The sequence below is a fragment of the Podarcis cretensis genome (genome assembly GCF_951804945.1).
Source record: "Podarcis cretensis genome assembly, chromosome: 10".
NCBI lineage: Eukaryota > Metazoa > Chordata > Lepidosauria > Squamata > Lacertidae > Podarcis > Podarcis cretensis.
Window position 1 is genome coordinate 18174853 of NC_137179.1, and position 26849 is coordinate 18201701.

General features: G+C 38.6%; 1 protein-coding gene and 1 long non-coding RNA gene across 18 annotated transcripts in view; one reads left to right on the forward strand and one right to left on the reverse strand.

Moving 5' to 3' along the window:
* The window catches only part of LOC307225302, a 122049-nt gene that overhangs the window by 60066 nt on the left and 35134 nt on the right, over window positions 1–26849 (forward strand). For 2 of the 10 annotated variants that reach the window (XR_013842834.1, XR_013842835.1), the window contains exon 4: window positions 17989–18312. The exons of 5 other annotated variants lie outside the window; for them this stretch is intronic. This is a non-coding gene — a long non-coding RNA (uncharacterized lncRNA). Of the gene's footprint in view, window positions 1–11818; window positions 12187–17988; window positions 18526–26849 lie in introns of those variants that run through there. 3 more of the 10 variants (XR_013842838.1, XR_013842839.1, XR_013842840.1) reach the window with 2 other exon arrangements.
* CACNA1C (calcium voltage-gated channel subunit alpha1 C) overlaps window positions 1–26849 on the reverse strand; it is a gene marked incomplete at its 5' end in the record, with an annotated part of 458067 nt that overhangs the window by 49299 nt on the left and 381919 nt on the right. For 7 of the 8 annotated variants that reach the window (XM_079992108.1, XM_079992110.1, XM_079992109.1 and 4 more), the window contains 2 exons: window positions 21195–21278; window positions 21807–21890. In XM_079992108.1, the coding sequence (XP_079848234.1) occupies window positions 21195–21278; window positions 21807–21890 (168 nt within the window). The remainder of the gene's footprint in view (window positions 1–21194; window positions 21279–21806; window positions 21891–26849) is intronic. The other variant, XM_079992115.1, reaches the window with a different exon arrangement.

Genomic DNA, 26849 nt, shown 5'->3' on the forward strand with positions numbered 1-26849 from the left:
GAGTTAAGAGTGAGCAGACCTGATGCTAAAAAATTATTCAGGGTCGTTCAAACAAAAAGAGATTATGAAGAACTCCAAAAAGACCTTTCCAAACTGAGCGAATAGGAGGCAAAATGACAAATGCAATTCAATGTAAACAAGTGTAAAGTGATGCATGGCAGCACAAAATAAATATTAATTCCACATATATGCCCATGGGATCTGAACTGGTGGTGACTGACTAGGAATGAGACCTTGGCATCCAAGTGGATAGCTTGATGAAGAGGTTGACCCAATGTGTGGCAACTGTGAAAAAGGGAAACTCCATGCCAGGGATCATTAGGAAGAGAATTCAGAATTAAACTGCTAATATCCTAAGGTCAGGGGACGCAGGTGGCGCTGTGGGTTAAAGCCTCAGCGCCTAGGGCTTGCCGATCGAAAGGTCGGCGGTTCGAATCCCTGCGGCGGGGTGCGCTCCCGCTGCTCGGTCCCAGCGCCTGCCAACCTAGCAGTTCGAAAGCACCTCCGGGTGCAAGTAGATAAATAGGGACCGCTTACCAGCGGGAAGGTAAACGGCATTTCTGTGTGCGGCTCTGGCTCGCCAGAGCAGCAATGTCACGCTGGCCACGTGACCCGGAAGTGTCTCCGGACAGCGCTGGCCCCTGGCCTCTTAAGTGAGATGGGCGCACAACCCCAGAGTCTGTCAAGACTGGCCCGTATGGGCAGGGGTACCTTTACCTTTACCTTTTTTATCCTAAGGTCATTATACATATCTATGATGCAATCCCATTTGGAATTTTGTGTACAGTAGTGGTCTCCTCACCAAAAAAGGATATTATAGAGTTGGAGAAAGTTCAGCAATGGGCAACCAATATGATCAAGGGGATGGAGAACTCCCCTATGAGGAAAGGTTGCAGCATTTGAGACTTCTAGTTCAGAGAAAAGGTGAGTAAGAGGTGACATGATGGAAGTTTTTAAAATTATGCATGGCATGGAGAAAGTGGATAGAGAAATGTTTTTCCTCCATTTCTCATAATACCAGAACTCATGAACATCCAGTGAAGCTGAATATTGGAAGATTCATGCAGTGCATAGTTAAACTATGGAACTCGCTACCACAGGAGGTAGTGATGAGCACCAACTTGTATAGCTTTAAAGGGAGACTAGACAAATCCAAGAAGGATAAGATTACCAGTGGCTACTAGCCATGATGCCTGTGCTCTGCCTCCATGGTTGGAAGCTTCCATGGTTGGAAGCAGTAATCAGTTGCTAGAAACCACAGGAGGGGAGGGTGCTCTTGTGCTCAGCTTCTGCTTATGGGTTGGCCATGGGGGAGAAAATAATGCTGGCCTAGATGGGCCATTGGCTTGATCCAAAAAACTCTTATGTTCTTAATTAAAGTCTGATAATTGGATGTGAACCTGTGCCTTGCAATTTCAACAAAAAGATACACCAGAATCAAAATGGCTTAAATCAATATCTCCGTGTAAATGGTATATATTTGCAGTATTAGTCAAGTTTACTGGATGGATCTTGACTGTGAATTGCTATTTATAGAGGAAGAAGAGCAGAATCCCTACAGTTAAGGGAGGAAGTAGAGAAAAATAAACAAATAAAGGCCAAGAAATAAAACACAATAAAAAATGGCACGAAAGATGAATAACAGCAAACATACCAGTATAAATGCTCAAGGAATCAAATGTGCCCACTGCACTGTGAATGCAAGTCTGTCAATAGTTCACCATTTAAATTTGACATGAGGATTGGCCTTGACATACAACCAATTCCAGGGGGTTATATTTGCAGTAAGCTTTTAAAATGTTATTTCTGTCATTAGCAATGCCTAATTAAACCCTTTTTATTAGAACAGATAGTTCTCTAGTTATAGCAGAAAATGTAGTATGTAATAGGTTGGTCATATGTACAAGAGCTCCAGTCTAACTGTATATGTATGCAACAGCCTGGATTAGGATTCTACCAACAGCCCTGATCTCGGAAGAGGAGAAGGGATGAATCCTGTGCCTCGTTTCCCCTTTTTGTTCTGATTGGCAGTGATGATCTGACCAGGTCCATGTGTATATAACAGCCCTCTGGATGACATGTTGTAGTTGTCAGGGGCTGTTTGCTAAGTACTTGTTTCCATGCACAGGTCCTCATTGAGGTAGGAGTGTGTGGATTCCACATATTATACAAACATCAAAACACTCATAAAGTAACATTTCTCATGCTATTTTGACCATGAATACATATATACCTATACACACAATTAGGTTTGAAACAATACACTCTATGAGTGGTATTCAACTAACATAGAGGACACCCATTGAAATTAATAAACATGGCTGCACTAGGTCCATTAATTTCAGTGGGTCTACTCTGAGTACAGGTTTGTTGAATGCCACCCTATGTTAATTTCTATGCATTTTAGGAAGCTGCACAATAAAAATAGGTGCCAGAATTCACCATGAAGTTGTTACAGTAAGTAGCCAGGCAACTCAGGGCAGCCCTGAAGAGATGCTAGTTTGACAACAGCTGTGTTCACAACCCACGGAAGCACTAAACACTATGGTAATCTCTCTCTAGCTGGTTTGGGGGTCTCCCCTGGTTCTGGTGCAGGTCAAATAAGTGTGCCCCTGCCTCCTGTTCTCTTAGATTCAGGCAGATGGCTAGGGCAGCTCAAAAGGGCCCTTGTGTAAACGCACGTGCATGCAATGGCAGAAGCCTGGCTGGAAAGCCCACTGCTGCTACACAGGAGACAGATTGAAGAAAAGGAAATATGAATTGGCCACGCCCTGTAGCTTGACAAATCATGACTAGAAGCAGCTAGGAGCTAGGTGGAGTCTTAGATCTAAAACAAAGTATAGACTCGCACATGCTGGCCAGCTTCTGTTTTGACTTGAAATGTTTGTTTTGGGCTCTCAGAAGCACGTAAAGGGAAGAAACAGCGCCAGCCCACAATGGTGCCCACCTGAGAGGTACTGGAACTGTGTTCAGGCGTGTTCCAGCTGAAAAGAAGCACTGCACATAGGAATAATGCTAAGTAGTTCAGCAGTTGTTGTTTTTAAAACTTTCTAAAATTCACAGAAATGGACATAGAGTGAATGGTTTCAAACATCATTTGAGTATATGAACTAGCCGCAGTGTTTCCCAACCTTGTGCCTCCAGCTGTTTTTGGACTACAATTCCCATCATCCCTTGCCACTGGTCTTGCTAGTCAGGGATGATGGGAGTTGTAGTTCAAAAACAGCTGGAGGCACAAGGTTGGGAAACACTGAACTAGCACATATTTACAGTGAATCTTACCATTCCAAGTGCTGGCAATTATAATGAAAAGTCAAATACTTTAATTTGTTTATGCAAATGATTTCCAACAATGTCACATACTGATTTTAAGGGCTAGTCCACCCATGAAGCAGAGTGAGGCAACTGCCTCAGGCAGGAGCCACAGTGGGAGCAAATCCAGCCTCACAGGAATGCATCACCACCTGCTGTTGCTTCTGTGGTGGCAGCGACAGTTGTGGTGTATTCCTTGGCAGCTGGTCCTGCTGCCTCCTCAGCAGCCCTCTGCCTCAATTCTGCCTCCACTGTGGCCACTCAGCAAATAGGCACTGCTGGTCTTCTCCCATCCCTAGGGAGGAAATGGCAGGGGCTGCCTTCTGGGCACTCCTGGGCTCCACCTGTGACAGCCTTTACTTCCCACATCAACCATTAGGTTGATTTGATCCCCTGACACTGTTTGCAATATAGATCTTCACTTACTACTTACAACTTGGGGTGGTGGTGCCATTTTTGAGGTTTGCCTCAGGTACCAAGATGTCTTGGGCCATCCCTGTTGATTTGGGTTATTCCTCCCCTAAGGTGGGGAGGAAGAAGCAGCCGAGATAAATCCCAGACATCGTGATATATCAGCATATACCAGTATTTAGCTGCTGATAAATGACAATGTTGATATTGCCCAGCCATCCTTGGATTGCAGAGTTATGGTGTTGAGAGATATGTCCATTTCTTGACATGTGGTCAGGAACCAGTATTTGGTGATGGGAAGAGTGTAGCAAGACTTTAGCTTATTGGAAGATACTGCTTTTACTTCAAGTAGCTATCTTCCATTGTTTAAGAATTTAAGCCTACTATCTTAATTGACCTGGTAATTATTTCTTAATAGTTGGGAAGGTTTTTGAGGGCAGCATGCACATAGCACAGCAGTATTAGTGGAATATAATACCCCCTTTATGTAGTAATACTTAACTCTGATATCTGCACAGAATTTCCTAGAAAGAATCTTCCTTCCTTCCTTCCTTCCTTCCTTCCTTCCTTCCTTCCTTTCTTTCTTTCTTTCTTTTTCTTTCTTTCTTTCTTTCTTTCTTTCTTTCTTTCTTTCTTTCTTTTTCTTTCTCTCTCTCTCTCTCTCTCTCTCTCTCTTTCTTTCTTTCTTTCTTTCTTTCTTTCTTGTACAATAGCTTTGTAAACCAGCATTTTGGTTTCCATGTGAATGTCCCAGTTCTCAACACTCTGCACTTCAATCGGAAGAAAGCCACACCTGCAGAGCTTAGGCGATGCAGGATTTCAGCATCAATGTTGGCCCTTGTGGAAAGATAACTGTCTAGGTAGGAGAAGTGATTGACATTTTCCAACGATACACCATTGAGTTGGATTTGTGGTGCTGCAAAGGGGTTGTTTTGTACTTGTTGGTACAGCACTTTGGTTTTTTGGATCATCCTAAATATCTTTGCAGACGCTTACAAAAAGCTTGGCCTATCACTCAACAGAAAGAATCACATATTACAAGCAGTAATTAAATCATTCATACCTTGAGTTTTGATGAGGTGAAAAGATCTCTTGAGACCATAGTAGAAAATTCACTTAAGGAAAAATCATGATTAGGAATTATTACTAAAGAGATGGAAATAAAATAGCAGGTATCACAATGCCATTACAGAAACCTTATTATATTTCCACTTAAGAATACAATGTGCTGCTCTGGTCACCCCATTTCAACAAACATATCTAGGCAGGCTGGAATGGAGTGGAGAGATATGACAAGTGATTGAAGATATAGTCATGCTTCTTTCTGAAATTACTAGACTCCAGAGTCATCTAGTTCAGTTTTCTGGCAATAGGTTAAAAACAGAGAAAACCACATAGTTAATTAATGATGATGATTGTTCATCATAAAACAATGGCCTTTATATAGCTTCAGAAGAGGATTAGATAAATTCATGGAGGACTGGTAAATTCATAGCCATTATAATTGCTTATACGTACTATCCATGTGCATGGCATATGACAAAAAATGTATTTGACAAATCCTTGGCCTAAGGGGCTTAAAATCTGAAAACAGATACATGAGAAACAACAGTGTGAGAGGAGGGAAACAGAAGTAAAACTAACAGGAAAAGTATATGCCATCCTTTCAATTATACATACTTCAGCTTAATTATAATAGTATATGGAGAGTAAGGGGTTGCTTCAGAGAAAAAATTAATTTGATGAGCGACCTGAAGGAAATATGGGGGGAGATATAATAGAGGCATTCTGGGAGGCAGTTCCAGGCTTAAGGGGCATACGGGACAAAGGGTGGATTGATTTCAGAGAAGAGCATGCTGGATGGATGGAAGTGTACCAAGGTGAGACAATGAAAGACTAGCTGAAATATGACTGCAGTAATCAGCATGGGAGATAACTGAAACATAGACCAGGTTTCTTCTGAAGGCCATTAGCCATGATAGGTAAAAACTGAATTACTGTATTCAGGATCTTATTAACCAGTGCTATGAATGACTATCAGGTTATGACTATTTCCATGATGCCTTATTTGAGAGCTTCTTGGTGCATCTGACTGGCAATTGTTAGAGTATGCTGGGCTGACCTGGTAAGACAATGTTTATATGCTTAGGAAGAAGAGACAAACTATGATTCTTCTGTTTCTTTGGGTGGACATTGGGTTCCAATTAGTGTCTTTAGCTACATGGTATTTCAGTACAGTGGTACCTCGGGTTAAGAACTTAATTTGTTCTGGAGGTCCGTTCTTAACCTGAAACTGTTCTTAACCTGAAGCACCACTTTAGCTAATGGGGCCTCCCGCTGCCGCTGCACCACCACCGCACAATTTCTGTTCTTATCCTGAAGCAAAGTTCTTAACCCAAGGTACTATTTCTGGCTTAGCGGAGTCTGTAACCTGAAGCATCTGTAACCTGAAGCATCTGTAACCCAAGGTACCACTGTACTTCACATCAGCACAGCTTCCAAGGTTCAGATATGCTGGTAAGTTTCCTAGTGTATTACAACTTATAGGTCCTTTTATGGAAGGACTTTTAGGGAAGGCTTTATAGCAGTTCACATTATTTGCATGTCAACTGAAGCATTCCCAGGTATGGTCTGGAAAGACTCCTGCCTAAACCCCTGGAGAGCTCCTGCCAGTCAGTGTCAACAATACTGAGCTAGATGGACAGTTGGTCTGCCTTAGTATAAGGCAGCTTCTATCCATAAGGCTGCTTCATATGATTTAATAAGGTCAGGATTAGACCATGTATCAATCAGATTTTTATTCAGTCTACCTTGAGGTACACTGTTTTCAATAAACAGCATTTAGTGATAAAAGCCCAAAGTCAAAAATACACAGTGATTAGCTGAAATATTGAATATGCTCAAGACCTTTCTTCCTAGTATTTATTGAGTCTGAAAGTGAACTATATATCCATAAGAAACTTTACATGAAGGCTGATTAGATGCCCCCCAAGTAGCAGAGTTGTTTCACAGTTAAATGCTTCAGTTCAAATATGTGGGTAGGCAGGAAGAAATAATTTGCTGCCAGTTAATTTTTATTTGAAAAGTAGTACACCTAACTTTTAATTCATTTTCTGTGTCTTTTTACTGCTTATTTAATTAGGATATGATTCAGGTCCAAGCTGGCAGTGCATGGCAGATGTAATGGCCTCCTGGTTTTTGTTTTAAATAAAAAGCAGCTGCAGGATACTGCAAAGAGGAATAGTACTGTGTGTGAGACTACTTAACCTTTTCTCCTCCAGCCATTTTTGCTGAAGGTCATTTACCCCCCAAGCGGTTTTTCATCTTTTCTCCACAGGTGAAAAAGCAGCTTCTGGTGGTGGGGATGGGTGTTAAATGCCAAAATTGTTGAATGATTTTGTTCCCTAAGTGTAACTGAAATTATTTTCAGCAGCGGCTCTCCGCTTGCAGAATGCTCTCCCCAGAAAGCATGCTTGACACTATAGTTCTTGTTTTTTATATTTGGTTTTGATGTTTTTTGTTATTTCTATTTTTATTATGTAAGTTGCTTTGAAACACTTTGGTGTAAAACACGACAAATAAATACTACTACTAATGATTATTTATGACATAAATAAATACCGGTAATTGCATTTGGGGCCACTATTATGATAGGGACAAAAGTTCTTTCAACTCCTGGATGGTTTGTCCTTCACTATTGGGCATCATAATGGGAAGGGATTATTTTTCTGCACATAAACAATATAGAATTGCATTGAATCCCCTGTCTCTATGTTTCATGTGTCCTTTCCCTTTTCTCAGGTCATATTGGCCATGTTTTACTTTTACAACCAAGAGCATAATAGATATAGAAATTAAGTGCTGCATAGTTTTCCAGGGTCTGCAACTCAGCAGGGGCCCCACTGAGAAACAATTGCTTCTCCTCTTCACCACTGCTTGCTTGTTCACCTGCCTCCTGCTTGAGTCTAGGCAGCAGCGGTGGTGAAATGGAGGAACAGAAAATGACATGACACCTGTTTGTTCATTGGCTCTCTGCTTCAAGTTGGTAGTAGCAGTGCTGAGAAAGAGGAGCTGTAGGAGCTGATGATAATGGCAGTGTAGAGGTAGACTCCCTAAGGGAGATGCCCCCAGGGAGTGTGTATTGTCCATGGACCCTTCAAAACCAGGAGCCACCACATTCCCTTCAAATCATTTTCTTGCTTCAAGACAATGTATTTTCTATCTGTTTAGGGTCAGGCAATATTGATCCACAAACTGGTTAAACCATAGTTATTGATATAACTAACAGTGTAATCTTATACATATCCACTCAGAAGTCTTTATGAGTCTAGTGGGTCTTACTCCCAGGTAAGTGTGGGATAACCAGCCTCATAAAACAAACATGCTTAGGTCTAATTAATGCATGAAGGGGTTAAGACCATACAGTAAGTTGTCATGCCATGCTTAGTTCACCTGGGGAGGGACTAGGTAATCAAGCCTTTGTTCTCTCAGTCTCTCAGAGAAGCTCAACACATGAAGAGGTTTTGAGCTGGTGACGGCAGCTCAGATTGCATGGCTCTCATGAGCCATTCTTGTGTTCCTATACCAATAATTTTGGAACTATACAAGTGTAACTAAGCCAAGTTTTACTGCCTGTGCAACTTTTTCTGAAGGATGTATGAAAAAGCACATGAATCTGACCTTTGGAGGGTTTGTAAGTAAACCATTTAAAACTTATTAAACTTGTGGTCTTTTTGTATGATGGGGAAGATGTAAGTTTTGGAGCTCACAAGGACATATTTTAAAGGTCTAACGACCTATATTTCCACACTTTGCTGCATATTTAGTGATTTTAAATATCTGCTGGGGTTCTCTCACCAAAGAGTACTTGCCCCAAACTTGGATCTTGACTTCCAGGAATTTTCCTTTTATACCAGTTTTTCCTTGCTACCAAGAGTAAGTGGATATAAGACTGCAGCCTTAATCAGCTACTTTAAATCCTAGCATAGTACCTTAACTATATCAGAAGCTGGAATGTTGTTCCATATCAAAATGACTGAATGGAGTTATGCATTATAGCAACAGCTTAGAGATTTTTTAAAATCTTTCATATTTTTAGCACTAATAATAATAATAAAAATATTTATATTCCACCCTCCCCAGCCAAGACCGGGCTCAGGGTGGCTAACATCAAATATATAATACATTAAAACATAAGATCAAACAATCGGTTGAAATACAGCTTAAAATCAAAATAAAATCCGATGGCAACCCACGAATTATAACTATAACTATGGGGTGGGAACATTAAGTGTTCACCAGACCCAGCTATTTGTGCTGGTCTCATATGAGCTGGTGAGAAGGGTTAGAGGGGCCCCTTACATACAAGGTCTTGAAAAAAAAGGGGGGGGGTCAGAATGGAACCGGACCAAAGGCCTGGTGGAACAGCTCTGTCTTGCAGGCTCTGTGAAAAGATGTCAAATCCTGCAGGGCCCTGGTCTTTTGCGATAGAGCATTCCATCAGACTGAGTGTTCCACAAATTGCTCAATAGTTAACATACTGTAATATTATTTTCTCCTGTACATCACTTCTAAATTGGATATTGAAGTATTTAATAAAAAGGTTAAGTATCAGACCTGTGGAATATCTTTAAATGATTTTAAATATTTTTGTATTTAAATTTTGTGGGGAGAACGTTTTTCTTCATTGTTTTCATTGGTTACAAATCTTAAAAAACAAAACAAAACAGGATGTAAACGTGTATTAATATTACCAAATTTTAATTCATTTATATTACTAAAAAATAATCTTTTTTCAGTATTGCAGCAAAATTGTTTTCTTGATATAAATTTCAGGTAAAGTGGGGGGGGGGGGCCATGCTTAAATTGTCCAAACACTGAGTGTACAACTCAGTGCTAATATCGTCTCTGCAAATCCCACTGAATGAGTTAGAAGCTGCATTCTTGCTACCCATTCTATTTGTGGGCTTTTCTAGAGTATGCCAATTTTTAAGTAACATGTTTCCTTCTACAAGTCATTCCATTATTCACAAGGTATATGCATTTGCACATATTATGTTCAAAACCCATATATCAGCATATTTGTGACTTTCTCATGCATACATATCTAAAGCTTGAATGGCATGGTTATGATGTCATTAAACTGGTATAACAGTTTAACAGATTTGTGTCTAGTGGAAACATTCTTCTCTAGATAATATGGATATATAAAGCTGTTACAGTTCTTTTCTTAAACAAGGTCCTAAATACAAAAATATGTCATGTGAAAACTACAGTTGGGCCTCTGAATCTAAGTCAATTTATAGTTGAAATGTTCAATGTAAACCATGCAACAGCTTCTGTTAATTTTAAAGAAAATATTATTTGCTGTTATGCTTAGCATTGTCATCCATGCACTGGTCACCTCCAGTCTGGATTATTACAATGTCCTCTATATGGAGCTGCCCTTTGGACCAGGTTACTTGAAAGATTGTCATATCCCTTATATAGCCAACTGATCATTGTACTTTGCAGTTGAGATCCTCCTGCAGGCATCATCTTATCAGGGATTCTGTGCCATACATTATAGGAGTTGGGCCTTTAGAGTTGTGGCACCTTCAATTTGGCATTCCCATTATTTAAATATTAGACAAATACTATCTGTTGTCTTTTTGGTGTCAACTGAAGACCCTCCTCTCTCAACATGGCTTTTAAGTTGATATATTTCCCAGTCTGCATCTGCACTGAAATTACTTTTAATGTCTCTTGTTTTACCACCACCACCCCGCCTTGGGCTCATTTGGGAGGAAGAGTGGGGTATAAATTTAATAAATAATAAATTGAAACTGCTAATATCTACTCTAGAGTAATCCAGTTGCATACTGTGGCCTAACTTTAGCTGTATGTAACAAAGGAAAAGTCTCTTAGACGTCTGATTTTACTTGTGTTTTCAAGAATATCAACACTTGTAGCGATGGACAGGTTCAAAATCTAAGTATCTCTCAGGCTGCTTGCTAAAACTGAAATATATTGAATATGCTTGGTGGTAATAACGTAGGCAAGCAATTTCTATAAAATAAAAATTTCATTATATACAGTATACACATTTGATAAGGACACTGGGTTTGCTGTTGCATAGTGCTAACCATTATTTTGCAACCATAATGTGGGGAAGAGTCTACAGGGAAGCCAATATGATTTACTTTATGTCCTTTAAAAAAATCAAAAAAATCTTTGATTTGCTTATAGAATACTTTCCTGGAATGAAATTAATTGGAATTGTTAATTTTAACAAATGTGAATTAAAATAGTTATTACAACCCTCCCCCTTAAGGTCCCATTTTTATTACAAAATGACTCCACATGAATATGCTGTAGACATGATACTGTCTAATATCCTCCTCTTCTTTCTACTATACAAAACAAAAACTGAAAAAAGCCTGCAACCATGTTCTTGAAACATATTATTTACATGTTTAATACCTAAATACTAGAATACTTTAAGCTGCAATTTATATTATTTTTAAAGAAACTATGGGTGCACTCTTCAAGAGTTATGTCTGTTTCTTAAGATTCTTGAAAGTAAAATGTTAAATACAGTGATCTGTACCAAAGAATAACTGTATCTAAAGTTATACTCCAAGCACAACTTTGGAATCTGCTTAAGAAATTTCACTTTCTGTTCAGATAAGTGCCTAATTATTATTATTTTTATCACCAACAGTTTAGAATAAATAAGATTTCCTCCACAGAGGAAATGTGAACTCCCAAACCACATGTCAGCCCTTATTTGCACACATATTCTTATATTTAAGTGCATTTAGATTTAGAATTGTCATTAACTAGAACTGTCAAAGATTTAAAAATAGGGCTGGTTTGGTTTACTAGCTAGGTGGAGATGCTAAGAACCAAATCTCGCATTCTTATAAATATATATATTACAGTTTAAAGCCACCTCAGCATAACTCTTTTCTTTCATAAGCCAAAGCTTTCTTTTTCTAAAGTGCCCTCCTACTATAAAGTCTGCAATTCCAGGTCTTGAGGAAATGGTGCTAATGCAGTACAGTAGATATACATACATGATTAATGTCATAATAACAATAATAATAATTATCAGATTTTAAAATGCTGGAGGAAGATTAGAAGAAAGGTTCACCATGACAGGAAAGAGCCACCTCATGGCTTCACCATATGAAAACCAGACCTAATGTTTGTTAATTAAATAATAGTGACTTAAAGAGTCTAATGTGGCAAGTCCCTCATTCTGAATTACAAAATGATTTGATCAGATGCTAGATCCTTAGTGTGTCAAACCAAATCATTTTATAGTTAGTGGGGGAAACTTCACTTCAGTGATTTATCTTTCAGAGTTATGCATTCCCTTTTACTAAAAATATTATTTTTGTCTAAAATAAAAATCTGAATTCTGCAATTCTGTATAAGTTATGAAAGAAGCAAATTTTCATCTTTTATTTTGTATAATTGAATGGCCATGGAGTGAGGCAAACAGCTATAGAGGGTACTGACTGCCCCACTCATGGATCACTGGAAGTCTCACTCAGATCTCCCAGGTATGTTGCTAGGTAAGGCTCACACATTTGCAAGCCCTAAAAGGTTAGAAAGTTGACTTGAAAAAATTAAAAGCAAGATTCTCAGCATGTTGAATTTTGCACTTAATATAAATATTTGTGCTTGAACAGTGTGTATACAAAATGCACATAGCTCCAGTTGTTCTGAAAAAACAGCAACACTGAACAATTTCCCCAATAAACAGTTATCAATATAAAAACTGAACATGCATACACCAACACAAATATAGGTAAATATCAGAAATATATAACAACCATTACAATGGTGACACTTAAGAGTGGGATAATGTAGGATGTAAAAAAAAAAGTTACAGTATAAAGAAATAAAAAAGCTGGTCACATTTTTCCTGCCCTTTGCTAGCTGTATATTGGAGGACTTCACTGTCCACATACTAATCTTGGAAGAGTGGAAAAAAACCTTTTAAAACATTTCCATGTTCCAAGTTGTTGCTTGTGAAACACTGCAGTCCTAAAATGATTGTATGTATGCACAAAACAAAGATTTGTTTCCAATATCAGCAGAACAGCAAATGACTGGAAAGTTTAGAAGATCAGACAGAGAGCAACAAAGAGGCAAACAGACCAGAACAGCAACAGAGATGGACACAGAATTTGAAACAAAGGCCAAGGCTATGTGCATGCCGTCCTTCCACCCATCTTTGTTTCATTGCAAGGGCGGGGCTTATTTTAGATCACAATCCTCAATCCACTTACACTGGACTAGCAAAACAAGCTTCAGTTCAGTCAATGCAATTACTCTAGAAATACTCTTGGGTAGGTGGGTCAAGGATTGTACCTGCAGTAACAGGGTAAAGTTTCAAACAGCCTTCAAACAGATTGACGAATCTGTCAATCCTGAAGTGATTTTAATGGAAGCATAATCCATTGAGTTCAATGGACCCTATTTCCAAGTAGCATTGTAGCCAGAATCCCACTAAACAGAGGTTTGAGAATCATTAAAATTTTGACATTTTTACACACAGGGCCATCCTCCAGCTCTTGACTGACAATTTGCCTTTGCTAAAGTGAAACCATAGCTATCTGCTTTCAGTCACATTTTAATTTTGTGAAAACTAGCTGGTAAGAGGTTTGGCCTGGCTAGAAGGGCAAAGGTGAAGAGTTGGGAAGAGCATAAAAGTTGAGAATGAAGAAAGGGAGGAATAGAGTTAAAAAGAAAGTGCACCACTGAGGATAAAAGGGAAACTGGAATATTCCAAGGAATGTGAACAGGAGGCATGCCATTTGCATGGAGCCTGTTGGAGTTAAAATGTAGATTCTCCAAAAAGGGAGGATACCTATGTGCCTGGCCCAACACCTTTTGCTCAGGCTCAAAGGAGAAATCCCCCCCCCCCATTTGAAGATAGGCCTAGAGAAAGGCCCTAAACAGTATGCTTGTCTCACAGTTCTTACTGCTTTTGACTTCAGAATATTCTATGAAGCCATTTTTTAAAAAAAATATTTAAAATTCTCCATGCAATGTCCCCAGACTCTTAATAGGATAGAGTGTTGTCTGGGACATCCTACAAATTCAGCTGTAGTTTCCTGGAAGTCATTTCCATGACTGTGAAAGTAGGTTTGTCAGCTTTTCTCATCACAAGAATCACTTGGGAAACTGCAGCTATATTTGTGGGTTACCCTGGTAAAACACTTTTTCTAGGGATGAGAAAGGTTAGAGTGCATTACATGGATCTCTGAACTGCCCCAGTCATAAACATTAAATCAACATGCTGATTCTTCAAGAGGTCCTGAGCATTTGAAAACACCTACTTTTTGGAATCATATAAAGGTACTTGATTTTCTAGGAGCAAAATGAGAGCTTGTGGAACTTTCTGAATGTTGGGCAAGGCTTGTCTCTAAGAAATGTCTGAACGGGCATGTCCTGAGCCCAAATAAGAAATTTGGGGAGTGTTATATACACATACATCTTCTATCATTACCCTATTATTATTCTAGTATTCTATTCATGGAAATTATAACAATTCACTGCTTATTCAATTAAACTTATATAGTTCAGTGTCTGGGTCCTAAATATTATTTTCCAGATATGATATCCATCTTCAGATAACTAAAGGGCCATCACATGGAAGATGGAGTAAGCTTATTTTCTCCTGCTCCAGAGAGTAGGACTTGAATCAATGGATTCAAGTTACAAGAAACTACTACACATCAGGAAGAACTTTCTGACAGTAAGAGCTGTTTGACAGTGGAACAGAGTCCATCAGGAGGTTGTGGACTCTCCTTCACTGGAGGTTTAAAGGCAGAATTTGGATGGCCATCTGTCATGGATGCTTTAGTTGAGATTCCTGCATGGCAGGGTGTTGGACTAGAAGACCCTCGGGGTCCCTTCCAACTCTACAGTTCTATGATTCTATTAAATACTTCACTGAAACAACACTTTGTATCCCCTTCCGTCATTCTTTTCAGAACACACAGGCACACTCATACATGCAAACACTTTCATAGTAAACATGGACAAAGGTTTGAGATTAGGACCCAAATGCTCAAAGCCTCAGTCTCCTGATGTGCTTGTAAGTATTATATATATGAAATACCCTTTGAAACTCCTTGTTAGGACATAGACACACAGACAAACATAGCTAGCCATGCATAGATGAAAGAACTCTCAGTTGCTTTTCAGGGAATATAATTGCACCCATACCTTGTTTACTGTTAATTTTAATTATTTTAAAATGTTTTTAATTGTTCGTAACTTTTTTTATAGATAATGTTAATATTTTTTGTATACATTCTAGAGGTTTTATGACAATAAACAGTATATAATTTTTGTAAAATAAATAAAAAATATACCTATATGAATATAGGGACACAAAATCCTTGAAATATCTACACAGCTTTATGTGTACCTATTATATGCAAACAAAGAGCAAGGGCACTTGTTTTGCCCTTACATCCCAGAAATGCTTTAAGACTGGCATCTATGGAAAACGAGGGTTCAGACAGCATATATATATATATATATATATATATATATATATATATATATATGAAGGATGATAAACTTAAGGTTTATTAAAGACTAGAGAAATCTATTGGCTGGACTTTTTATTGAATTCCAGGGGAAGGTGCATATTTTGTTAGTATTCTGAAGACCATCTGTCTTTTCCTGTTATACTAGTCATACAGGTAAAGAGCACACATCAAATTATTCTTCTACTTGTTTTCTTTTTTTTAAGAGTAATGAAATCCTTCTGCCATACAAGGAGGGATACTGATTTATTAAGTTACATTATGGGCTAAAGGAAACAAGCACCATCATGTATGTATCAATATAGACAGTAAGTTGTTTTCAACCCCTATGACCAAGTCCCTTTTTGAAGAACATATTTCAAGTCTCATTTTTCACTTTTTATAACATTGTCTCAGCAGTTGCATTCAAAAGAACAAAGGTTCATATTATTAAGGCTTTCAAATGGAAATGTACAGGACTAAGTATTTCACTGCTGCACTGTTTACCCACAAGAGATCAGCATCTCAAAAATTATTGAAAAAGAGTAAAGATTCTCCTGTTCTATGGAAAATGGGAGACCAAAGTGGAGCAAGTTAAGGTCATGTTGTATCCATAGTTAACACCAATAATTATTAGTTATATATGTTTATCTCCATAGGTTTTTGAACATATTGGTTACATTTATGAAGATTGGGAATTATTACTATTAATAGGCAGAGGTAGGTTTCACAGTGGGAATCTGGTCATTTACAGTGGAATTTTGAAAAGCTTACACCTGGTGTAGAAGCACAGAGGAGGAGGGTAAAAACTGCAGAGAAGCATACTCATGACTCATACATAGATAGTTTTAGGGATGGTCTCAACTATGAATACATAGACTTGCATATGCCTCTCATTAAAAAAAGAGAGGGTATTTGTGCATGAGGGGTAGGCTGGTGAATATATGTTTGTTTTTTGACAGATTTTATTTAGGGGGAATTAGAATTATGATGCAGGGCAGCAACAGCATATTTTGGCTTTAAAACAATATTTGTATTTGGGGCTAGCTTTTGTTTACTAGCAGTTTTTATGCTGTTTTCTTTCAATCTCTTAATCATTATCAACATTTGAAGGCAGTGAACAGATACAAAAGCTGGTTACACACTTGAAGAAGTGGCTGTATGTGATCAGATGCAGGATAGTAAAATGAAATCAGCAAACCAAGGGCTAAATGTCAAGGAACGTTTGGGCACATAGTTGTACTACGTACAAGAACATTGAGGTATGTAGTTGTACAATTCTTGCTAATGCTGAGGAGACGTAACAGTGTGATATTGTATATGCTTACTTGGAACCCAGTGGGTTCAGTGGGACACCCAAATAAGGGTGCATAGGATCAGACTGTAAATTTTGTATGCAAGCCCCTGAAAAAAATAGTAAATGAGGCAGGCTTGAAAGCAAGCCGATTTAAAAACGAATTTGGTAGAAAATATGCCATGGCTTTTAATGCAAAAAATTAAAAAAAAAATACAAGATTGTTAAACTGAGATGTCTGATGTGCCCAGTTATTAAAGACATGTATCACTAAAGTTCTGAGAGGCGCAATTAAGATGGCACACCCTCTAGTGAGTGCTATGGTTTACTCAGAGAACTACACCTTGAAAAATAGTACATCATAACCTAGTGTTGAAATAATTGTGACACTGCAGTGATTTCAGTGGAAGTTTGTGATTATGGGGACAGTGTTATGTTAAGGTAGCCTTAGGAGTGGTCCCATGTGTTCACACCTTGGCACTGCCAAGCACAATCACAGAAACATGCTAGTAACATGCACATAGCATGCATACACATGCATTTCCATCTCTTAAGCAAGCAGAGATACATGCCAAGATATTTAGGCACTTGGGTGTATGCATCCACACACAAGCTCAATGATCCTTTTAAGGCTTGTGCACACATTCTCTACCCAGGGTAGATGCCACCTGTCCCATGTAGCCTGTATTTCCCCTGATGGATCCACACTTACCTCTAGTGAATTAGCTCTAGGCACTGCTTAGAGCTAGCCTGCTGCTACCTAGAGGTAAACAAAACAGTTACCCTCTTGGTACAGCAACCAAGGGGTAAAAGTTAATGTGTGCACAAGCCCTAAGAGATACACCTGCACTTAGATATATAGAAAAGTGTGTGACTGGGTAAATGGGTTCAAACCCTGAAACATCCTGAAAAGCACAATGGATAAAATGTGCTAAAGTCATTCACGCACAAACACACAAATCACCACCAATCAGTAATACAAAAATCGACTCACTACAAACACACACAGTAAATTCAACTCTAAACCTATGCAACTATGATAAAAAATGCATTTCCAAAAAAGCTCATAAATCTCAGTAGTTGATATTATCTGGTACAGTTTTATGCTGTGGCCAGAAAACCTTCTGTGCTTAAAAAGGAACACAAATTTCCACCCTCCCCCCAGTAACCAGCAACTTTCTATTTTCACAAAAAAACCCTATGTGGTAGGATTTCCTGTCAGTCTTCCAGATGATTTTGTAATGTTCATTTATTTTAGTAGTTCATATTTGTTTCCTTTGTGTCACACCCATATTTCAAGGAATACATGGAGTTCCTAGACAATCTATCATCCAGATTCTGGCCAGACATTGCTTAGCTTCATAGCCCAGCACTTTTGCATTGTTTTCTGCACCTGCTGCTATGGACTACTAATTTTTTGTTTTCCTTCTTTTGCAGTCTCATCCATATTTCGTTTTGGATAATATTCTTCCTACTCAGTTGTTCCATAGCAAATTGCCATCAATGGAGGATTTTCCTTGTCAGCACCTTGTAATCTTCAAAGTGTGCTTTCTGACTTTCAGTCTCTTAGAGGACTGCAGTTGTCCTGATATTTCCCAAATTCTGACTTTGTGCTTCAGGAGCTGAAAGCTGTAGTTATTGCAGAATGATCTCCATTCTTGACTGATGTTATTTTAGTACTGCATCAAATACTGATCAGACAAACAACTTTCAGTCGGCATTGGAACTTGACCGGAGAAAGGAGTCAGAACCATGAAACAGGTTACATTCCTCATTTTGCTTTGTCTTCACACTTAGTTTTATATCCAGTGAATTCTATATAGTTTCCTACAGAGATTGCATAAGTCAGGATTGTTGCGGCTATATCTCCATGCATGAAATAATTAACACCTACTGAATTTGAGATGAGAGAAAAAGTAAGCTTCATGATGATTTGGAGCTAAATTCTCCCCTTTCCTAGACTCTTCCCAATCAGTATTGGGTGACTTCTCTTGCTCAGAAGTATTGGACGCTTCTACAAAAAACCATGCCATGTAGAAGCATCCATTATACCCTTCACGGCCCTCCTATGCTATATATTTTTAGTTAAGAAAATGAATCCAGCTTATACCATACAGATAAGTGCGCTTTCTCTCTCTGTCACACAACACACATGCGCGCGTGCACACACACACACACACACACAAGTTAACATATTTGTGTTTTCTTTATCGCCTTGTATTGCTTTGGTGACCAAATGCTTCCTAGGCAGATTAGATCAGCATGGCAAAGTCCCAGCTGGACTTCACAGAATGTTCCTGTTTAATGCATCCATCACCTTTTATGACAAAGTAACTCATGCCAAAAAAGATTCACCTTCAATAGAGAACAAATCTCAGCATTACGATTTGTTCTTAGTGTAGCAGCCACTGGTTGTCTACAGCAAACTCATTTTTCCAATTGCTTTGGATCTGGATTCTACCATATGATGCCTGGTTTTGGAGCAATTTTAAAATCTACCATCACATAGAGCTTGTGGGAAGTTTTATTCCTCTTCTCTCCCTGCCATGCTTCCAGATCAGTTGATGTAAAATGAGACAGCATACAGGCACACAAGGCAGATTTTGTCAGGCTCACAAACAGTGAGCAAAGCAATGAAGCTCCCATGGTAGGGAGGGTGAAGTGGAGGTGCAACTGATCCACAAACCATTTTGTGCTGCCTGGGAAGAGGAAAATATTTCAATTTCAGCTGCAATGATTAATGCCTGCCTGCTGGGGGTGGGAGTGGAGGTTGCAGGATTTCATACCAAATGTTGCAAGCAGCAAGGGTATTTTAAAGGAATAAATTGATGTACGGTACCATTCATTCTCTTAGTTAACAGAATTATGTGCAAGAGGATTTCAAACAATTCAAAACAAACTCCATCCTTAACTGATTTTCAATTATCAGTGCATCAGATATTGTGCAAAAAAAAAAAAATTAAAAAGGAAAGAAAAATCAAAACCAATTAATTTATTAATAACAAATGTTAGGAATTAATAGCAAAGATTAAAAAGAGAAGAGTCAAACATGCCAGGTAATAAAAAGACATGTGCAGAATTTTGAAGGGACTCTATAGTAGGAGGGTAGTCTTTAGAGGGGATTCAGAGAACCACCAATGCCACCTTTAAATTTTTGGGAGAATCTCTGCAGAGGACAGCTCTAGGCAGTTCTTCAACTATATATAAATAACTGGTGAACTTAAAGTTTTACTGAGATTGATCCTATTTAATCACATTATTTCAGTTCTCAGTATTAGCCAATTAATATTGAGAACAGAATTAACCATAACCTGAAAGTCCTGTTTTCCTGATAAACAACAGAGCTGACCAATGGAAAGTGGAAGATGTGGTTGATGAATCTTACTTATCTGATCTGAATTCCTGAAGGGAATTTGATCTGGAACTGAGATCAGCTTAATGAAAATTACCAAAAATGTCTTCCACTCCCTGAATATCAACTCCATAATTTACTGGGAAAGTAGTATAGTTGTGAGATACGCCCTAAAAAAATCTATCTAACATAGTTACCTGTATATAATGTATGCAATCACACCCACTTATTATGTGTCACCAAATAGAATCCTTCAGCATCTTTGGTGAAGATCTCCAAGACCACAGTGGTTTACATCATCCCTCTTATTGGTGCACTAATCCTCCCTTGGATGTGATAGGGAGAAAGGCCCCATGGATCCCTAAAAAATACTTAGCTTGAAGCAAACTAACCATGCCAACCAGCGGCTGATGGATGCATGCATTCCTCCAGTCTAGCATGGATGACCGTGTGTGGCCTAGGTTCTAGAAGTGAGAATTGAAATGCCAAAATTAATCAAACCTATTGGATGTAATGGTTTTTATGCAATGTTCCTCTCTACACTACCCTGGCAGCTTTCCCACAAATAATAGGGAGATAAAACTGCATCAGTTAACATGATACACAGGGTTTGATCCAGGCCAAATTGATCACATTTAGTCAATTTGAAATCAGTGAGATGAATTGGTAACAATAACATGTCAAGCCTCATTGATTTCAGTCAGACTAAAGCATCACTAAATTACTCTGGATCCAACCCACCAAATATATCATAGAATGTAAGAATTTGTGGTTTTTGGATAAAAAGCTGGGAATATAAAGGCCTAGCAGAAAACAGATGACATTTGGCTCCCATTATTCCACCTCGAAAGAGTTGCCCTGTAGATCTCTGTGAAGTGGCAAGTATCCCAGTGCCATGGAAAGTTTAACTCAACTTTGACAAATCAGGAGTCCTAAACTTGGACTACTTCTCCAACTTCCTAGGACACAAACCTGCTCTTTGTGCATTTACTTCACATAGCTCTCATCGGTTTTCCTACTATACAGTTTTTATTCATGCCAGGCTGGTTATGGGGGAAAGAAAATGATGCAACAGTCAGAAAGTCCTCAAAGTTGTTCCAAATTTAAAGAAACAAGCAAAAACAAAATATCCAGAACAACAGAACAAAAGCAATCCTTAAAAAAAAAAACTTCAAATAAAAAGGGAGGGGGAAAGAAGGGAAAGAATAAAAGAAGAAGAGATTAAAAAAACTGGAAGAGACAAATGAATGTTAAGAGCAGGCACATTCATGGACAGATGCCAGCTACTTACGTTCACCTCGGTGATTGCTATATCAACAATGCTACCCACAACAATCAAGGCGTCAAATGTATTCCATGCATCACAGAAATAGTGCTGCATGTGGCAGAGAAGCCGAGGAAAAAGAGAAAGAAACAAAGAGAAGAGAAAGGGAGAGAGAGAGATATAAAAATAAACAAACAAAATAAATAAACAAAGCATGAAAGAGGGAGAGAAGAGAAAAAAATAAGAAAAGAAAGAGGTTACGTGGGCATATTAAAGAGTCTCTTACCACTCTACAGTATTGGCTGCTCATACCTCTGTAACATGATGGAGGGTATCAACAAAAGCCTGGTTAGTTAGAACGTTTCACTCAAACATGTCTGAATTTTTTTGGAGGGAAAAAAAGCACACGTACCCCAAGCTTTGTGTGCTTTCACCGGTCACAGCTGTGACAAGTGAAAAAGAAGGAGGTATGCAACCCCCCTCCTTTTTTTCCCCCTGGGAGAAGGACGACGGCAAGTTCAATAAAAGCATGACTAGAGGGAAGAAAACATAAACCAGAAATAATAAAAAAGAAGGAAACAGGAGGAGGAAGTAGAGGAGGATTTGGTGGCATCCTAGGGAGGGTAGAGTAATACTCACATTAGTTTCACTGAGAATGACGTCTATTATGCTGCCAATTACGATGAGGAAGTCAAAAACATTCCAAGGATCACTAAAGTAACCCTACATAAGGAAGGGGCAGGCAGGATGGGGATTAAAAAGGAATGTTAGACAGACAAAAAAACAGTTCAAAAATCGGCATTAGAATTACTGCCCTGGTGTCCTCAAGTGGTTATAGAAGAGTAGCTAGAGAATAAGTTTTCTTACACAACCACACATGTTGGCATTACTCAAATAAGCAATCCCATTGAAATCAAAGGTATTGAGTGTTTATGTAAGAACTACCTGCATGTGTGTTTGTTGTAGGATGAATAGTTCTTGGGTTCTGAATTGCATGAAGTAGCCCTTCCCTCTAGTTCTGCTGCATCTTCCCTTGTTCTGCCATTTTCCCCCCTTCAGACTTCATTATAAATTCACTTTATACACACAGCCAACAGGTCTGTACAGTATTTAAAGTTTCAGTGGAACATGGTAGAACTAAGACAAGAGCAGATGTAGCTTAGCAACATGAAAAGAGAGACATGCCTTGGTTCTTTTTAAACCAGATGCTTCATTCTGGTGAGACTAAGGTTTATCTACATTTAGACACTATAGTGTGGGACCTGCTTACTCTCTGAAGAGATGCCAGCTGGATGAAGTTTGAATGGAAAGGAACTACATGTGATACCTTCATACACATATTCTTGTACACTTATTGCACTATGGGGGAAATGGCTCCCTCATAGTAGCTAACATACAAGAAAACTTTTTAGTGAAACATTTCTAATTTTGACCCTTCCCTATTCTGTGCCCTCCACTGACTTTCACTGTCATGAAATAGGGCAGCATTCATAGCAGACACATATGCTCCCACAGCTATATGTATATAGCTCTAAAATAATCCATTCAGCATGTAGAACCTGAGTGGTAGTATTCCTTATTTTAAGAATAGGAGCTTAGCAATGGAGGCCAAGGTTAGTTAACAGCTGATAAGCATCAGGATCACATTAGGGTAAAAGAGAATACATAAGACAGATATGGTTGACACAAATCATCCATCTCCTAGAGATAGAGCAGGCTAGACTGGATAAAGAGCCAAGGTAATTATGCAAAAATAGCATAATTGCCAACTGCTGATAGGCCTTCAAAAGCCCTATCCAGCTCATGTTTCTCCCCTGAACAGCTATCATCATTCAACCAAATATGTTACATAATGAATGTGTATTTTAACCTATCTACTACTCTACTGAGTGATCCTCACTCTTCTTGTGGCAATTTATAAATAAATTGGTTATAGCCGCGTTGTAAATTTAAGATCGTGTCCCTTCTGTGTCCTGAGAGTTGGTTTGCCTCGTTTAAAAAAAAAATCAAAAACATGGTAATTGATTGCAAATTATTTCCCAAGACTTTTGCAGGGCATGCAAAAATCCTTTCCTCACTTATCTGTTCCACAATGATATTTAGACTTTTTTATAGTCTTAATAAATCTAACCTCTGGTTGTTTATATCTGTTTGTGCTAATCTGGCTTCCATGTTTCTCCAGCTGTGGGGTGTTTTCAAAGAGACTGAACCTAAGTGGCACAGTGGTTACTATTCTTAGCACTGGGAAGATCAGGTCATGAGTAAAATGTGAAGCTGAGTTCCCAGGAAACTTAAAAGAAAGGAGGGGAAAGGGTTGAGGAATAGCAATAGATTCTACCACTGGCAATAATCAGACCAGGTTTGGGAATCTTAAGAGAAAAGTGGATAAGACCCATATCTGGGCCAAACAATGACCAAGGATTCCCTTCTGTAGTGCAGCTACAGATCTTGAGACTGAAAATCTTTCTATCTGATTTATATGTCAAAATATTGGGATGTGCTGGTTGGGTGTCTTTTGGTGGGGGGAAAGGAAGAGGATGTGGAGTTAGAACAACATAAATACATTTTTGAAGTACACAAGGGAAATTCCATGCACACTATGGAACACAGGCTTATTTGACAACTGGATGCTTAAAACATGGAGGGGGAACTTTCCACGTTATCCCATTAGCAGAGAGCCTAGTACATTTAGAAAGGAAGAAAGAGTACAGTCAAAAGTCAAAACTGGGTGATATCAGTCAATACCGGCCCCACAAGATTCACAGTGAAACATTAAAATGAGTGTTATGGTGGTCTCCAGCGTTTCTAGGAACCAAATGGACCTGGAATAAATCTGTAATTAAAGATTGACACCACAGAGAAGGAGGAAAATAGTAGATTAAAATGAAAAGGCACAAGTAGTTTGAGTAATAACATGGTCATACCTTGGATGCATACATAGGTTAGTAAAAATATGTTCACGATGACCTCTGACCTGACAAGAACTTGAAATTTCAATAGAGCAAGCTAGAAACAAGTCAACTCATTCATAGGACCTTTCTGTTTTGACTAAGCAGACACACATGTCTGTATTCATTTTCAGTCTTTCTGGGATCTATCAAATGTATTTAAGGGCCAAATAAGGCACCTTATTCTTAAATGGGTGATTTTAAAAAAACCAAATAGCTGGGATTTGGGGAGAGCCAGATCACGCCCATGGGTGGGAATTAAGCCTTTGCCCCAGCCACTGTCCCAATCAGCCATCCTCCACTGATTATCTCTCCACACCTGCTATTCACAGTTGCAGGAAAGTTGCTATTGGCATCAAATAAATAAATAGGAGATTTTATCCCACTATGAAGAATAGGCATGGAGAGGGTCTGAGGATAAGGACTGCTGTGGGGTAAAGGGTTAAAAACTGTTTCCCACCCCACTATGGTCCAGATATGGCTTGGCGCTCCCAGACGTTCCTGCTTTTGTTTCGTTTTGAAAAAATAGCCTAATAAAAGCAAAACACATGGCTAATGCCACCTCAAATTTGGTCCTCAGGCTGTGTACAAACTTAATTTTTTCATGACCTCAGAAATGATACTGTAGAGTGGCCATAGCTAATAGCTTATACATTCATCTTTTGTATCCCATCATAGACGCTTGTAGAACCAGTTTTGTAGCACAAAGCTGTACCCTGGAAACCCAAAGCAAGCCAGAATGAGTCAAAAGCACTGGCGACATGCTATGCCGCGCACGAAAGCTCAGAATTTGTTAAGCCATTCAAAATGTATATGAAAGAGAAGGATCATTGCCACGTGTACTAAAAGCAGTAATAATAATGTCTATCAATTTCAACAGTCCACAGATTTGTAAGGAATCAGAAGAAGCATTTGCTTATAAGGAAAAGAAGGGAATTCTGCTGCACAAACAGAGAGCAAGACTCTTCCCCCTTCTTTATTATATCTGTACATTTATCAAGCTATTGAAACTGCTTAGATGTTTTATTACAATCAAATGGTATATATATTTTTTTGTTAAATAAAAATAAAATACTGATGCCTGATGAGAGCTACAACACTGTGATGGTAAAGTTGCTTCTGTTGCTCCATAGAAATAATTTTACTTAGATAAATGAAGTGCAAAAAGATCAGAAAGTAGAGTTTTAAAAACTGGTTTTGGTATTGTACTTGAAGGTGGGAAGTCCATGTATATTGCTTGCTTCAAGAATCTGTGTGCAACCATGACATAACAGTTTATCCTTCCAAACCCTTAATAATGGGCAGGGAGATATGCCTTCAACCAAGTTGCACTAACTTTAGAAAAGAACGAATTTCGTAATTCAAAGTCTTTCCATCACATATTCTTCTCATTGCCAACTAGGATTACCAACAAAGCTAGCAATAGCTAGCAATAAGCAGGGTTTGCACCAGAGCCGAATGTTGCCCTCTAGTGCACAATGAAGTCAAAGCACCAAATTCTAGCCTAAGTGAAAGCAATGAACTCACTAGGATTGAAGTTCTATTCTATTAAGATTAATGGGAATTTTGCCATCAATTGCTACTGGAGTAGGATTGCATCCTAGGAAGATGAGAACTGTACTACTGGGAATGTAGATGCTCACTTGAGTGTCTTTGAAACTGAGGGCAGAATATGGTGGACATAGTAGGAAAATGCATTTTTTCACATACTAGTAACTAGACTGTCTTAGGCATAATTTTTACCCACAGATGGTGCAGAATTGCTTCCTGAACTTTCAACAAGCAACTCTGCTTTCACTGCAGTTACCTAATGGTCCTGAGCTTGTTGAGTTTCAAATCTTTCAACTTTGTGCCTTTGACATCAGTGGTTCACTTCCATCATGAAGCCTACCTTTGGTACATATCACTAGCCAGTAACATAATGGAAGAATTTCCTCATTTATCTCATTTTATTATAGATGGGATTATGTAACTTTTTTGCAATTCTCTCCAGTTCTCCAGCTTACTGTAAACTTATTTAAAAAACCATGTATCCTATATAAGGTAAAAGAGGGGCTTAAAATATTATTGATTATGTATTCTGTACATGCCAAATAAATGAGGTCCTATAATTTCAGAAACACCCTACAAATTTACCTCACCTGTACAGATATCTTTCCTCAAAAAGCCAACCTTTCTTTCTTTCTTTTGGCTTATGGAGAGCAAATTGCTGTCAATAGTCACCATTACATATTGAAAAAGAATTATTCCAATGTCTAGAAATTATTTGGTATGCCCCCACAGACTTTAAAGCCATATTTATTGTTGTATGAACAGAAAATCAGATCAAGCGGTATTTCAATCTCAGTTTTCAATCTAAGAAGGAGGATGCATTTTCCTACCAGAAAGTTTCTTGTGGGATCTTTTTCTCCCAGGAGAGTGAGTAAGGATCTAACGAAGAGTAAACTGATGGCACTGTTTATTTTTTAGAGTGAAAAGTTTAGTGTGTGGCAGCAAATCTCTTGCCCAGTGGAAGTCTTTTTGCTTTCATGTCAGAGATATGGTCATGCTATCATTATACTGAAGCTTCCCAGAGTTTATTCATGACTTTCTGGTGGCAATTTCTTTCAGGAACACAATACCCTGAAGGTTTTTAAGGGAGGAGGACAGGAGGTTGAACTGTTTTCTCGTGAAGTATAGCTTTGTCCCACCATTACAGTTTAGTACTTGCTTTTTCCCAATCAAAAGAAAACGA